Below are 15442 nucleotides of genomic sequence, written 5' to 3' on the forward strand. Positions count from 1 at the left end.
ACAAAAAACAATTAAAAAAGACAATCCTTCAAAAGAAGGTTAGCCAAACCAGGCGGAATACAACCTGGGGGGCCAATCAACCTACTCTCCAAACAACTAGAAGCTATCCAGTGAGCTGCTGTGTTCCTTTCTCTACCAGCCCAGATGAAAGCTTGGACCCATTTTTTAATCCAAATTTAGGTAAAAAATTCTACTCCTATTTGGGTATGTGTGTCTTTTACAGTCCTATATCGTCAGGCTCTATTTGAAACTTGTGGAAAAGAAGGAATTTAAAAAAAAAAAAATATCTCTTCCCTTGTTTGGTTCTTATCGAAAGAGAAGAGAATCTCAAAAACAAATGCTACTTTCCTCCTAATTTCTCTACAACTTTTCCCCTTATTTCCATCTTAATTATTATATCTTCTTTTCCATTTCTTTACTCAAGTTCTAAACATAGTCTTACTTTCATCCAATTCTAACGTATTCTCTCCAAAATTTTGGGTTACAAATTTACAATGAAACATTTGTAAATAATAATAATAAAGTGGAAAAAGGTGCTGATTAAAAATAAATATGGTTTTGGGTCTACTTATAGGTAAGAAAATGGGTAAACTCCATAAAAGCAAGTGATAAATGAGTCAAACAGGTAGTTGATCAAACTTGGATTAATAACTTAACGAGCTTCAAAAATAAGTTCAAGCTTAACTTCTTCTTTTTTATTTTTTATTTTTAAGACGAGCCAATTGCAAATAAGCTTTAATCAAGCCAAATATGAGCCGATCTCAAGTAACTTGAATCTTCTACGTGTAATAATCCGAATGAGCCGAGTAGTAGCTTATTCAAGCTTGGCTTGAAATCTTAATGAGTTTTAAAAAAATGTTCAACCTTGGTTGTTTATGTAACAAACTAATCTTAAATAAGCTTTTAACGAATGAATACGAGCTCAAATTTGAATAACTTGGTTCGTTTAGCTATTTCAAAGGTAGGTAAAAGTGTATGTCATTGGAGATCCAATTTTTGTATTTTTACTCATAGGCTCCGTTAGTTTCGATTGAAAATGTTTTACAATGTAAAATATTTTCCTTGTAAAATATTTTTTTTAGAAAACAAACTTTAAATTTTATTTTTTGATGTTTGGTTAGCACTTGAAAATATTTTCAGAAATCAACAAAATAGTGTAGAGAGAGGGAGGGAGGGCTTAAACGGTAGAGAGATCTGAGAATATTGGAATTGAACATGAGTCAGGATTGACGATCGAAGAAACTGAGTAATGAGAATTGCAGTAGAATGCAGTTGATTCATTTCGGAAAATAACTTATGAAAGATTTACGGATAAATCATTTTCATCAAATTAATATAGAATATTTTATATTTTTTATATAACCAAACACTGAAAAATAGATAAAACATTTAACCGGAAAACATTTTATGTAGAAACAAACAACAAACGGATCCATAATTTGAATTTGGGTAGTAAAAATGGCAAGGATTAAGATGCTCTTGGGTAACAGCATCTCCAGCCTTGATTCATTTTAAGACTCAAATTTAAAAATGGGGCAAAACCCACAAAAATCTCTCTTCAATTTTTGATCCAAACTCTTCCCCATTTTGGATTTTATCCATTTTTTTGCCCAAATTTGAGACAACTTTTGCCTTGACCCATTTCTCCAACGGCTAGTTGGAGAGAGAGAAAGAGGGAAATGTGTAAAATTTGAATTTAATGGTTGAAAATGTGTCTACCTAAAATGAGTTTTTACCCAAAATTTGATTCAAGTTTACGAAAAAATATGGGTTGAGGCCTGGAGATGCTCTGAGAGTTCAGATTTTGATCCTAAAAAAGGGGCACGAGAGCATCTCCGGTCCTTTAATCAAACTGTAGGAGCCTAAACATACTGAAGTGTGCACGAAGAGAGAGAGAGAGAGATGGAGGGAAGAGATGGAGGCCAGAGCTCAGCACCGCAAGCTCGCTACACGCTCCAACCATCTCGTTACTCAAGCGAGGATATACTCTTCTGCATCGATGTGGACCCCGAATCGCTCGCAGAGATGAAAGGCACAGCCCCCAGTGGCCGGCCCATCACCAGGCTCGATTCCATCAAGCAGGCCATCCTCCTCTTCATCAACGCCAAGCTCACCATCAACCCTGATCACCGCTTCGCCTTCGCCACTCTCGCCAAATCGGCTTCTTGGGTACTACCCTCATTTCTCTTTCGTACCCAGTTTTTTTTTTATTGTTATTTGGATTTCAAATTTTTTTTGGGTCCCTGGACTAATCCTTGGGGCCCATCCCACCGTCCACTTTGCGGAGAGCCCAATTGTTGAGACAGAATGTTAAGATGACGAGATTCGAAGACTTTGAAGCATATCTAAGGACACTATCTTTAGAATGTAACTTGCCCCCGCTTGGTAAAGTTTGCTGTTTGGTTCAGGCAAAATCGTCCCCATGATTCAACAAAGGGTGTAGAATTGCAACCAACAAAATTGAAAAACTTTCAAGAAACCTTTTTGTCTACTGTAACTATATGTGAGAGAGAGATGAATTAATGTAGAAGTAAAAAACGTTGGGGTGAAAGGAATTTATATAAGAGTCATAGGTGCCCTTTGAGAAAGATTTGCCCTTTGGGAAAGATGTGCCCTTTTAGAAAGATTAGATCTCTTCAAAACAATACATACTTGAAAGTGTACTCACACTCTTTCATTTAAACATCACACCCCTGGAACAATTGGTTCCATTCACACCCATATGTTCGAAAGACACACCCCTTGAAGAGTTAGTCTATTTGATAACCCATTTGTTTGAAAGGCACCCATTCGTTCTATTAAATTTGGACCGTTGATCAGGTGCTTTGCAACCAACAATTTCACACCGTTGATTTTTCCATTTAATGAACTGGAACCGCGCGGCGTGTGTGAAGTGCATAATCAAACATGAGACAAAATGTCTCCACATCAATTAAAGCCGGAGCAATTGCTCTGTATAGACTGCCCCAAAGGAGTTGATAGCACCTGTGATGTTTCGAATGTGAGACATTAGGAGGGAGCAAACCTTAAGTCCGGTCTTGACCGCCAGGCTTGGTCTTGACCGCTAGGCTTGGTCTTGACCACCGGGCCAAGCCTTTGGGGGTTTTTTGGTGGGTATCTTTAGAATTACTTCTTTACTTATTAGGGAAAGAAATTTAGTTTTAAGGTTTCCTAGTTGGGGGATTTCCTCCTGTGATTCTGTTTAGATGAGTTGAATTGATATATGTGTGTTTCTTTCCCCTATTGCTGGGGGTAATTTGCTGTTGGCAGTTTGATCGCCTGAGGTTTCCCATGTGCGCCTAGGCACAATCCGTTGGGATGTATCCACGGAGTCCACACCTCATTGCTTGGACCCAATATACATTAAATGACCCATATCCACTTAAAAGGCTACCACACATGGTCCTGACATTTGCACGTATATTTTGATAGTTACTTGAATTGGATATCGACCGTGTAAGAAATCCAACAGACGAAATCGAATGACCACAAAGCAAAGCCCCGAACAGGTAGCCTAGTGGGAAAATGGTCATAAACTCGGATAGGGTGGGCTCGACCTGTTGGCATCCGCTTCTTGGGTATCAATTGTTTCTCTTTTGTTTTTAATTTGTTAGTGGTTGTTTGGACTTGATTTTTGTGGGTATAGAAAGAAATTTCGATTTGAGGTTCCCTACTTACTTGGGGGTTTCCTGCTTTGATTTTGTTTTGATTAGTTGAATCTCTTGTATGCATAGTTTTGTTAATTGGTGGGACTTGGGATGCTATGTCTGATTTAGTATTTTGATAACCACATACAATTGGACAAAAAACCTTGTAAGAACGTCCAAAACTCCAATGAAAAAATCCACAAGCGTAACAACCACAAAACGAAGCCCGATCGAACATGCAGCCTATTGATAAAATGGCCGTGAACTCTGACATCCTGGGCTGGACTACCCCTGCTGGCAGACAGACCCATTGTTTCCATGGTTGAGCTCTAAAAAATTGATAAATAAAGATTAACACCTGTAGAAATAAGAAGAATTGTGTCAAATATAAGTGAATTTATCACTTTGAGGCATGATTGATGGAGAAAAAATTACGGTCCCACTACGCTCATGGCCCGGCTGGCGGGTCCCACCCAGGCTTAATTGATACGTGTGCTTGTTCGGAACTATATTAACCACACCCACACCCACACCACTGAAAGCACCCACAGAAATAAACTCGTACACATAGAAAAAGAAAAATATCCATACATGATTCGGCCCAAACGGGAAAGAGATTCTCTTATGATACAAGTAGAAGTCTACAAAATCGAATGGTATAAATACGTAAATCCACCACTGCCACAGTCCTACTTGAGCCCGTGCTCTAGGGAAGTTGAGCCATCATTCACTCCTGATGCTCTGCATCAATACCTTTTCCCTCAACAATCCTCGTTGACTTTTTTCATTAAATATAAACTCTACTTATAGGCAATTGTAACGACTCGCGCCAGCTGACCTTCTTAACTCTTAGCCTAAACACATGGCTCAAAAGGTTAACCTCAGGTTAATAGTAGCTGGTGGGTCTTTTCTTATATAATAATACTCTTAACTTTTTCCTCATCTAACGTCCTCGTTGCATTGGCCCAACAACCTTTCCCCTGGTGGCCATGGTGTGGCACTTAGTTCTATTCAACACAATCAGTGTGCTCGTACTAGATTCTAGAGGTGGCCCCCATCATGTAGACTAAGGTTGTGCTCTGATACCACTTGTAACGACCCGCACCAGCTGACCTGCTTAACCTTTAGCCTAAACACGTGGCTCAAAAGGTTAACCTCAGGTTAATAGTAGCTGGTGGGTCTTTCCTTATATAATACTCTTAACTTTTCCTCACCCACTGATGTGGAATTGGGGCTTTACAGCAATCCTCAAGGAATTCTTGTCTCCATACAATTAAACCTCTACACGTTAGATTTTTAGTGGATTTCAAACTCCGCAATCCAAATCTAAATACAAGTAGATAATAATTGTGTATGAGACTCCAATTTTTGTCCAATTCAAACACCACACGAGTGGAGCCCAACAGTGGTTGTGGGTGATTGCAAGTATTTCAGTTACCTCTGCCGTGCTGGGTCCAAAAATGTTCCTGGACCGGGGGAAAACCCCCCAAATTAATTCGAGTAAGAGCCTCATGGTTGGGGAGATGCAAATCATTCAAGAAACCCCATGATAGGAGAGAAATTCTCTCTCCTTACTTGGGGTAGTTTTCCTGTATCCATGCGGGTCCTTCAGAGAATTTTTAGGCCTATAAATTTTGGGGAAAGGTTTGGATCATTGGACATAAGGTTACCCTGTTTTGGACCATGCGTTGTATAAATCTATGGTGTTTTTAAGGTAACATCGGCTACAAGTGATCAGATGTCTCTTAAATGAGTTGCTTTCTTTGTTGAGCACAATTTGATAAAATGAAGCATAGTAAGTAAATGCCTTCACATGATAATCCTGAGTCATGTTTGAGTTTGAACTGTAGTTGGCTGTACTAAATTCAAGTGTATGTTCTTTTTCTAGCAAAAGGAAATGCAGTGAGTTCTGATAGATTTCCTTTTGATATGATGAAGCTTCGGAAAGAGTTCAGCAGTGAAGTTGACTCTGCCATGGCTGCATTTCGGGGGCTGTCAGTTGATTCATCCTCTGGTCAAGCAGATCTCACCCAACTCTTCAGAATTGCTACTCATGAAGCAAAGAAATCCCGTGTGCAAAATCGGATTCTCAGGGTGGTAAGTGTTGCTTACACTCTTTTTTGTATCTGTTCAACATTTGTCACTAGTCTTGTCAGGTCGTAGTTTCTACTTTCTATTACTATATTGCTGTACGGAACATTTTGGTGGTCAGTGAAAGTTAATACATATGTTTGGTGTTTATGGGTGCACACACTAGTCTTAGAATGTCTTGGTTATTTGCTGTATACAACACTGTTGAACAGTAGATTTTTGTACTCAGAGAAAGTCAATTCTTATTGTTTATGGGTGGAAGATAAGTCTGCAATCTTCAAGAGGCACTCTTCCTGGTTATCAGTGGTTTATGTGGCATTGATTTAATCTGACAAGAGGACTAGTAGTACTCACTCGTATATATCTGGTTAAGTGCTTCATTGAGAATTTTATTCTGCCTATTCTAATGGAAGCAATATTTTAATCAGTTCTTTTGATCTAAACATAGAATCAACTTTTGCTTTCTCGTTTCTACTGAATGGAATGCTTATTGGTTTCCTCATTCCATAGTTTTTCTATAGACTTTCTGATGCACAAGGGAGGGTATGAGGCCTTTTCTTTTGTTTTTCTGTTTGTTTGTTTCTGGTCTCTTTTGTATAGGAGTGGAATTCCCTAATGTATGATATAGTATAACTTACTATCCAAAAGAAGGGAAAAAAGAGAGTATCGCATCCAAAACAATTAAAAACTTACAGATGAATCATGTCAGATTGCTTGCTCATACTATGATTTTGAAATAATTGAAAAAGTTGAGGGAAAAGAGGTGGGGGTAAAAACTTAGACAGGAACAATAAATGAATTTCTAGAATAATACCGTTAAATTTTCCATAAAAAAGGGAGAAGTATTGCCAGCGTGAGTTGGTCTCTATGATAATCTTCTTAAAACCGATAGATTACCTTGGTCACTAGGCAGTCATATTTACAATAGTGCTATTGAAGAACTGTATAAAAGGGGAATTTGGCATTATTGCTATTTTAAGGTCTGCAAGGCTGCTACTTGTCTTCTTGCTTTCTTGATTCTTGGCTTGAGAGTTTGTGGGTTCCTAAATGTAGGTTTGCATAATCCGTTTTACGTCTGTCACTTTACTATCTTCTTGAAAGCACTGAAGTGCAGTAGCCGACTTCAGAAGAAGATATGACTATATGTATACACACACACACACACACACACACACTCTCCTCTCTGGTAACTAACGGCCAAAAATAGACTTTTTGTGTAGCTGGCTTCAAGTACACAAGTTTACTACCAACTTCAGATATTAAAATAATCCTAATTAGTTTTGTTTTTGCCACCCTCCTTTGTTGGTGTAGGGTGGAGATGAAAGAAGATTAAGATGATCAAAACACAGAAAACAGAGCTGTTTTGGGGCTGTGAACAGTGGACGTGAACGGTAGAGAAAAGAATTCTAGGCCTCACACCTAGACAACCTTAGGCATCACACCTAGGGCCTCTTTAGCATCACACGGTTCACACCAAAGAAAAAAGGATTGCATCACATCACACAATCTTATCTTAAAAGCTTAAAGCTGCAAGAATTTGTATATAATCATTCATCATACCTTCATTCTCTTGAAGTTCTTTAATTTATAGGCTCCTAATGTGTTTAATACCAAAGACTGTTCCTATTCCCTAAATGGCTGGGTAGGATGAATGTGTTATCTAATGGTTGCATGCATTGATGTGTGGTCAAACTTCACTAACTGAAAAGTCACAAGGGTCATGAAAAGGCACGGCCTTAAATGTTCGAGCCAATGTCTAGTTAATATCCCAAGTAGGCGTTACATCATCTAGCATATTCCAAACTAAGGCTTGGGCCTTAGAACCATCCAAGCCAAGCCTTATATTGGTTGCTGCCATTTTCATCATGTCCTCATTCTACGCAAACAGTAAGTAGTGCTTCTGTCTAACTTCCTCATGTTTCATAACCAAATTTGACGTGTGTTTTCTCCTAAGCAAAGTTCTTACATCCAAGAACTGAGTAGTGACTCTTGCTTCTATTTTGGGAATCATTGCTCTCTTCTTCTTTTTTGATGTGGGGGAATTACTAATCTAAACAAGCATTAATATCCAAGTTCTGCAAAGATATCATTTACACTTTACAATTCATCTTAGGTGATACAGTTTTTGTTCTCCTACTGAATCCAACACAATCTACCCTTCGCTGTCACAATACAGATCCTAATCTACTGCAGATCGTCCACACAACCACACCACCAATGGCCTGTAAACCAGAAAATCTTCACACTGGATGTGCTTTACCTTCATGACAAACCGGGGCCCGACAACTGTCCCCAGAAGGTTTATGATTCACTTGTTGATGCCCTTGAGCATGTCACGGAGTTCGAGGGTTACATCTTTGAAAGTGGCCAGGGTTTGTCTCGTGTTCTGTTCCGTTATATGTGTGTACTTTTGTCGCACCCTCAACAACGTTGTTTGCAAGATCACATTGATATTCCCAAGTCCCTCACGAAAAAGTCTCCCACTGCTGAATCAGCACCGGGTGAAGAAATTGTTGCTGTATCCAGCCAGTGAGAAGATTGGGAGTATCCAAGGTTCATGAGCAATATGTACCTGTATAATTTTCTTTTGTTGGGTGTAACCTTGTATACATTCTCCTTTTGTGTGGATTCTGTGCTCCTTTTGTTGTTTTGGATCATGGAAAATCTGAATGCAGTCTTCAACCAGAATTTCATTCTGTGCTTTCAAACAGGAAGGTTTTCATGGAATGGTTTTGGAGTTCTAGAGTAGTATCCTTGAAACAAATAAGATCATGCACAAAATTTTGTTTTGCCCTTATTCCAAATTTTTCGCTTTTGTTAGTTCTTCGCCAAATTTTTATGGATTATTGATTCGTCTCAACGAGAGGAATTGAAAAAGTAAAAGATTATGACTTCTATCCAAAATTTTGAATAAAGACAAAACAAAAAAAAGTCCAAAAAGCTGCTACTGGCCTTACTTCATGGATTGTCCACAATGCTTGGTTTGCTAGGATGAATCATCACTATATTTGCATCACCTCAGGTTTAGATAAATTTGCGGTCATACCTCCTGTCATCAGATGATTATAGTACGCGTCAAATCGATAATGACAGTTTAGGATTAGGTGCCATCCAAATTTGTCAATCCTTAGCTATGATGATCTTATCCCAAGACTACATATTGTTCCTGGAGTAAAGTAATCCCAAGACAAAGACTTCATGCTGATCTTATCGCAAGACTGCAGTGTAATCTTATCCTATGAGTATTTTCTAGAAAGCTCAAAAGCTCATAGTCTACGAGGGTTACACTGCAATTTGCAAAGAAATTACTAGTTTTTCTTTTGTTGGTTTGAGAAGGACTGGAAATCCTACCTAATTCCCAAAAAGCAAAGGAGTAATGTGGACTCAATGGACTTTGGAAATGACTATACCAATCACTAGATAATTGAATCAATGGTCCTCCCATGTGATATCTCACTCGGTCCCTTGTATGACACAAAATAAGGCTCACAATGATCTCATTTATTGATTCGAGCGGTTTATTTTAAGGACCTCTAGATGTTTATCATTCATGTAAAAATTTACGATGTTCTGACATCGATATCATCTAAGGAAAACACATTTATAATAAGAGAAACGGACGGCCAGACTCTATCCATTCATTTAATATCAAAACACATTTGTAATAAGAGAAACGGACGGTGAGACTCTGGCCATTCATTTAGAGAGACAGTTTGACCAATCCTTTACCTGTATTTGATCGACATGATTTTTAGCATGGACGATAACATATCGAGCTGTACAAAATAAAGACTTGAATCGTCGAATGAGAATGTGATGTGTCTTACTTTGCATCACATGAGGGACCACGTGGAGAGATCCCAATTCATCTAGTGCAAAGGAAATGGGTTATTTTTATTTCTAGAGATCGTTTTAGATTTTGTTTATATGAGTTACTTTATCTGAAAATGGATTCCCTCAAGATTTTAAGAGCTCAAAATCATCCATGTCATTGACCAACAGCCTGAAAAGTCTTCTTGTTTGGGATCCATACAATTGTAAAGTTGAGAGCAGGTGGTTTCTTTTCTTTTTTTTAAATTCAAAAATCTGATTAGATCTGTGATGGCATTACAGTACTCACCTAATCAGTGGTTTCTTTCAAGCTTTTTTCAACTGCAGTGCCCTGTGTCATGTGAGGCTAAAGTCTATCTCTGTTGTTTGAGGAATCTGATGACCTAGAAACTAATAATATCCCATTGTCACTTTCCTATGTATGACTATACCATGATTAACTGCTACTGGTATCATTTACTATATGCCTAGGGACTGTTTGGAAAGCAATGAAATTCAGCTAACCAAACATTTTGACCTATTTTTTGGCCAAGAAAAACAACAAATTTCCTTGTCGATTTATTGCTTAAGGTCGTGTTTGGATCTTCCATTTGTGAATGAATTTACCTGTGAAGAGAAAATAAATGTTACTCCTCCATCCATTTTTTTATGGTTCAGTATTCTATTTTTGTTTATCCCTTAATGTCGATTTGAAAAAGTTAGTGGGCAAAAGTTGGAAAAATTTTCATTTTGTCCTTTTGAGCAAATTCTTATTTGGAAAGTTGGAGGAAAAAATTATAGTAAGGATAATGTCTCCATTTTTGAAGTGTAATAATAATGTCTCAATAAAAGTTGAATTTATGAAATTGGACATTTAAAAATGGACGAAGAGATTAACAAATTCTACCTCATCGTCTTTCCGTGAAGAGTGAAGAAAAAATCCTCTCTTTTTTCTCCTCCACAAATCCGAAATCCAAATACAGCCTAATAACCCTTGCGTCTTCACAAAATGTAGTTCTAAAGTCTACAGCCACACAACAATAACAGAACCCACCAATCATTGGGGTATGGGAGGAGAGGAATGGAGACAGACCTAACATTTGACAAAATATGCACAAATTTGCTCCTCTTAGAATACCACTGAAATAGTGACCCACTATACCTCCATGAACCGAGGAGCTAAACGGACGTTTTGCTGCAGAACCATACTCCCAAATCGCTGCCGAAAAGCATTAGAGAGGATAGACCTAGAAGAGATTGAAATCAATTTGTGTGCACATTTTCCTTCATAAAAATCCCTTGCACCAAGTGTTTTATCTGTCACTGTATTGATTGCTTATGATCCTTCAATTTTGAAAAGGTCTTTTACTTCCTTTTAAACCTTCCACATTTTCTTTCTTCCAAACTAAACCTTTCTCCCTCCGATTACATCAAACCTTGAGCATTTTTTATTTTCTCATGACGCATCATATCATGTTCCACACACATTAGTAAAGTCAACTCTTACATAATTTCCCAAAGAAAAAGAAAATCCACAGTTTACATTCCACAGATCATCTGTAATAAATCTCATCTGTAATAAATCTATGTCTCCATCCCAATATATTTCAGTATAGGAGTATCAATCCAGATTTGTGTGTTTTGAAAATCTCACCGCATTATATGTTCGGAATAATATCGAGAACACGAGAACAAAAATTTTGGGGACAGAGGATCTTTGGCAAGGTTATGGGTTTAGAGTCATTTGACTTACTAGTCAGCTAAGTAAATTTATTGGAGGAGTTACCACTGGATTTGATTCCCCACCCACCATAACAATTGTCAAACTTTTTTTACAAAAAAAACTCCTTATCTGGCCCACCCAATTCTAATGTCCACTAGTGGAGGTCCCAATTACAGCCGGTTAAAATATGTATGGATTGACATCTTACCTGATTGTAATAAGGGTATTTGCGAGATTTCACCACTGTGAACATCTTTTGATAGTTCTTGGTGCTTTGACATTATCAAAGGGGTCTCAAGTATCTGGCATTTTCCCCCTTTTGAATCTCATCACCCTCGCCCTGTAAAGTGCATCAAGTTGAACTACCCACATGTTTCCACTGAACAGTTGGTTGTTCTAAGTTTTCAAGCAAATAATAAAGCAAGACACTTGGACCCACAAGCACATTTGCCATATCACAAATTCCCTAAATTTCACATATTCAAAAACTGCTTAAAAGTTCCTAAAAGTCTAGGTTAGTTATCCTACAAGAGCACACTGATAGGATCACTTCCGAAAATTTTAAAAAAAAGAGAGAGATGGGGGAGAAATTGATCACTTCGAGGGGATCGAAACTCCGACTAGACCACTTCAAGGGGAACTAACCTCCAAAGCCCTTGGGCAATTGTGATTTTTATTCTTGCATAATGAACCGTACGGCAGGCATCTACATTTTTATAGACTCTAACTGAAAAGGAAATGCAATCAATTGACATAATTGACTGATAATAATATACTAGACTCTAGCGCTGACACCAAAATCATGCATTCATAGAAATTAAATAAAATAAATAAGGAAACTAAATAATAGTAATCCATCATACACCTCATATGCCCTTAAAGTGAATCTCAAGGTAGTCTAAAATAATACTTAACAATCCAAACACAACAACTCACAACTTCTCACATATATGTGGAGCCCACACATAGTAGTGTGTGTGGAACCCATATGTATATGAGATATTGTGTTTGATGTTGCGTTTGTGTTGTTGTGTGAGAAGCGTTTTTGATTTAAAAAAGCAGCCAATTGTTGAAACTGTGTGCCACTTCTTAATCCTTCATAAGGAGACCATTGCACTTGTTATTGGGATACATAAAAAAGGTTTATTGCAGAATAAGCAAACTTGTATCAGTTGACATGGGTATATGCCTATCTAATGCATCTGGAGAAATTCATGAGAAAAAGGATTCCCAAGAAAATTTGGTCTACTATGAAGAGAAAATCAGTACTAGTGAAATTCAAAGGCTTGGCTCTCTTTATTCTCATGAAGGGAGCAAAGGATTGAACCAAGATGCTGCAATTGTATACCAGGTAAGCTATTTAATCCCCCTCCAAAGAAAAAAAATCAGCTTTGTTTAAGGCCTTACTGTTTTGTGGGCTATTTTCTTGTTTTAAGAATCCATAATAACGTTTCGTTTCGTTCAAATTCTCATCAGTCCCACAAATATCAGCATTTTTTCTCGGTCTAGCATAGGATTTAGATGAAGAGCTGTCCTCATAAAGATTATCAGACTTAAAACTTTCAAGAAAAGTTGTCATGAATTGGGCACCAACATATGTTCTTTTGGGTAATTTTGGTTGTCTTGATGCAAAAAGGAATCCTTCAGGTTTGATTTGGATCATGACTTGAGGCTGCCAAAGATAGAAAAATTTCTGAACAAATTCATGATCCAAGAAAGCCTTAACATGCTTTTTCATTTGAATTTGATTGTTTACCTAGCTACATATATTACATAAAAATTGCTAGACTGTATCTGATTTTTGGATTTCTTTACTCTCCAGAAATCCATTCTCAGGACATTGAATGTGATGATCATGGAGTTCTCAGTAAAATGGATAATAGACTCAATCCAAACGATTAGGCCTTGTTTGATTGGTCGGACTATGTGCAACCCCACAGCATGATTCAAAGTCCCACCGGGTTAACGGCCAAGGGGTCACTAATTAATTACCACCACATCCTCCAAGATATATTGCCTACCCTCTGCTTATTTAGTTGTTGTCCAACAGAATCTCCATTGATTATTGCATTCGAAGGAGGGAATAGCGATGACCATGGATGTATAATCTCATTTTATGTTTATTCTGGCCAATTAAACAGGCCCTTATTAGGCGACTATTACTCTATCTATAGCCTGTCATTATTAATTTGGATATTTTTCCTTTCAAGGGCTATGGAATGCAAGATGGAGCTTTGTGTGGAGTTTTCGATGGCCATGGAAGGAATGGCCACAGAGTAAGCAAGTTGGTGAGAAACAAGTTGCCTTCACTGTTGCTAAACCAAAAGATTAATGCTCTCGCAAAGGTCAATACAGTTGGGTATGGCTGTAATTTCCTTAATCATAATGAGAAGGCGGAGGGTGAAAATTTGCCAAACAAGGATTTCAACAGATGGGAAGAGGCTTGTGTTAACGCCTTCAAAGTTATGGACAAGGAGATTAAGCTTATTGAGAGTTTGGACTGCTCATGCAGTGGAACCACCGCGGTGGTTGTCATAAGACAGGTAAGCAAAAGAAAGTGCCCTTGACAAATGAAAGCACATACACAAAATGAAAACATTTTTGTGTTTATTGTTTTTCGGGCGAGGAAAACAGTTTTTAAGATTTCAGGTTCTTGGTGTCGCCAAATGATTGTAGTGGCAATATTTTTTTTTTTCTGCACTCTTTTGGTTCCCTATCAGTTCAACAGGTAAAATTTTCTTTTTTTGTGATACTCATAGCATATTGTGAAATTTGTAATAGGGTGAAGATCTTAGTATTGCTAATCTAGGAGACTCGAGAGCAGTGATGGGGACAATCACTCAGGAGGATGGAGTACTGAGGGCTGTTCAATTGACTACAGATTTGAAGCCTGGTTTACCAAGTAAGACAATTTTTCTCTCATTGAGTATGACCACAGAATCTCTGTCGTATCGTACCAAATTGGCAGCCACACAATCATGTCTCGAAATTTTTGTTTCCATGAACCAATGATATCGATAGAGGGAGGATCCTGTTCCAAAGACAGTGAAAGCTTGTCAGCAAATACTTGGTCGATTTACTGTTCAGTGTAGTTTCTGTTTCTTGTGCTCATTTTTTACAAATACAAAAAACTTGTATAGTTGGATGTTTTCTAACCTTTTTCTTGTAGTTTTCATGGTAAATGACTAGTTTTTATCGGAAACTGTTTAAAGAAGTTAGCAAATTTTCGATAAGCAAGTCCATTTAAGATATAAACAATGCAAAACTGTTAAAGCAAATTTTAAAATGACTTTCGAGAACTGTCCTACAAAACAGATTCTGACAGTAATATGATATGACGATGGATTTTGCCGTTGCTTTGTGCAGTGGAAGCCGATCGAATAAGGAAGAGTAACGGTCGAGTGGTTGCATTGAAAGAAGAGCCGCACATTCAGAGAGTGTGGTTGCCCCATCTTGACTCGCCAGGGCTAGCCATGTCTCGAGCTTTTGGAGACTTTCTGCTAAAAAATCATGGAATTATCGCCATCCCTGACGTCTCCTACCGCCGTCTTACATCAAATGATCAGTTTCTTGTTCTTGCCACGGATGGGGTAAGGCCATTTTTCAGCGATTAACTGCTCCAGACAACTTTAATACAATAACAAGCATAGCAATTGGCATCCTTTTCTAGAGAAAATTCCTGGGGTCTACATATAGTAGTTCTGCACAATTTGATCAACTCAACTTTTTTTTATTATTATGTGGGCAGGTGTGGGATGTGCTGAGCAACAATGATGTGGTATCCATTGTATCAACAGAAGGGAGTGAGGAGGCGGCAGCAAGAGCAGTGGTGGAGGCGGCGGTTTCTGTCTGGAAACAGAAGTTTCCTTCCTCAAAGAGAGATGACTGCACTGCGGTTTGCCTCTTTTTGCAGAAGATCAAGAGGCTAAAACAAACCCTTGTATAAGATGGCTCCTTTTCGTGTTGTTAGCCTGTTGTCATCTTCGGAGTTGAGCACAACCCATTTCTGTTTACAAGGACCACTGAGCAAGAAAGATCTTGGATACCAATTTCCTTGAAAACCAAATCAACATCTGAGTCACTTTCAGTGGCTAAGACAATTGCTTGTGGCCATATCACTTGGTATGATCTCTAATGGGAAAAAATCCATTGACTGAGAAATTGAATCTAG

The 15442-nt window shown here is 38.1% G+C and overlaps 2 protein-coding genes across 2 annotated transcripts; both read left to right on the forward strand.

Moving 5' to 3' along the window:
• Nucleotides 1-1791: 1791 nt before the first annotated feature.
• Nucleotides 1792-8446, forward strand: LOC131306738 (uncharacterized). The gene is made up of 3 exons (XM_058333156.1): nt 1792-2169; nt 5586-5744; nt 7915-8446. The coding sequence occupies exons 1-3, from the start codon at nt 1903-1905 to the stop codon at nt 8269-8271; spliced, it is 783 nt and encodes a 260-aa protein (XP_058189139.1). The 5' UTR covers nt 1792-1902; the 3' UTR covers nt 8272-8446.
• A 3882-nt stretch (nt 8447-12328) lies between these two features.
• LOC131306739 (probable protein phosphatase 2C 72) lies at nt 12329-15441 on the forward strand. Its single transcript, XM_058333157.1, has 5 exons — nt 12329-12622; nt 13482-13814; nt 14053-14173; nt 14638-14861; nt 15020-15441. The coding sequence occupies exons 1-5, from the start codon at nt 12449-12451 to the stop codon at nt 15215-15217; spliced, it is 1050 nt and encodes a 349-aa protein (XP_058189140.1). The 5' UTR covers nt 12329-12448; the 3' UTR covers nt 15218-15441.
• The last annotated feature ends 1 nt before the right edge of the window (nt 15442 follows it).

This window comes from Rhododendron vialii, chromosome 11a (assembly GCF_030253575.1).
Source record: "Rhododendron vialii isolate Sample 1 chromosome 11a, ASM3025357v1".
In the NCBI taxonomy this organism is placed as follows: Eukaryota; Viridiplantae; Streptophyta; class Magnoliopsida; order Ericales; family Ericaceae; genus Rhododendron; species Rhododendron vialii.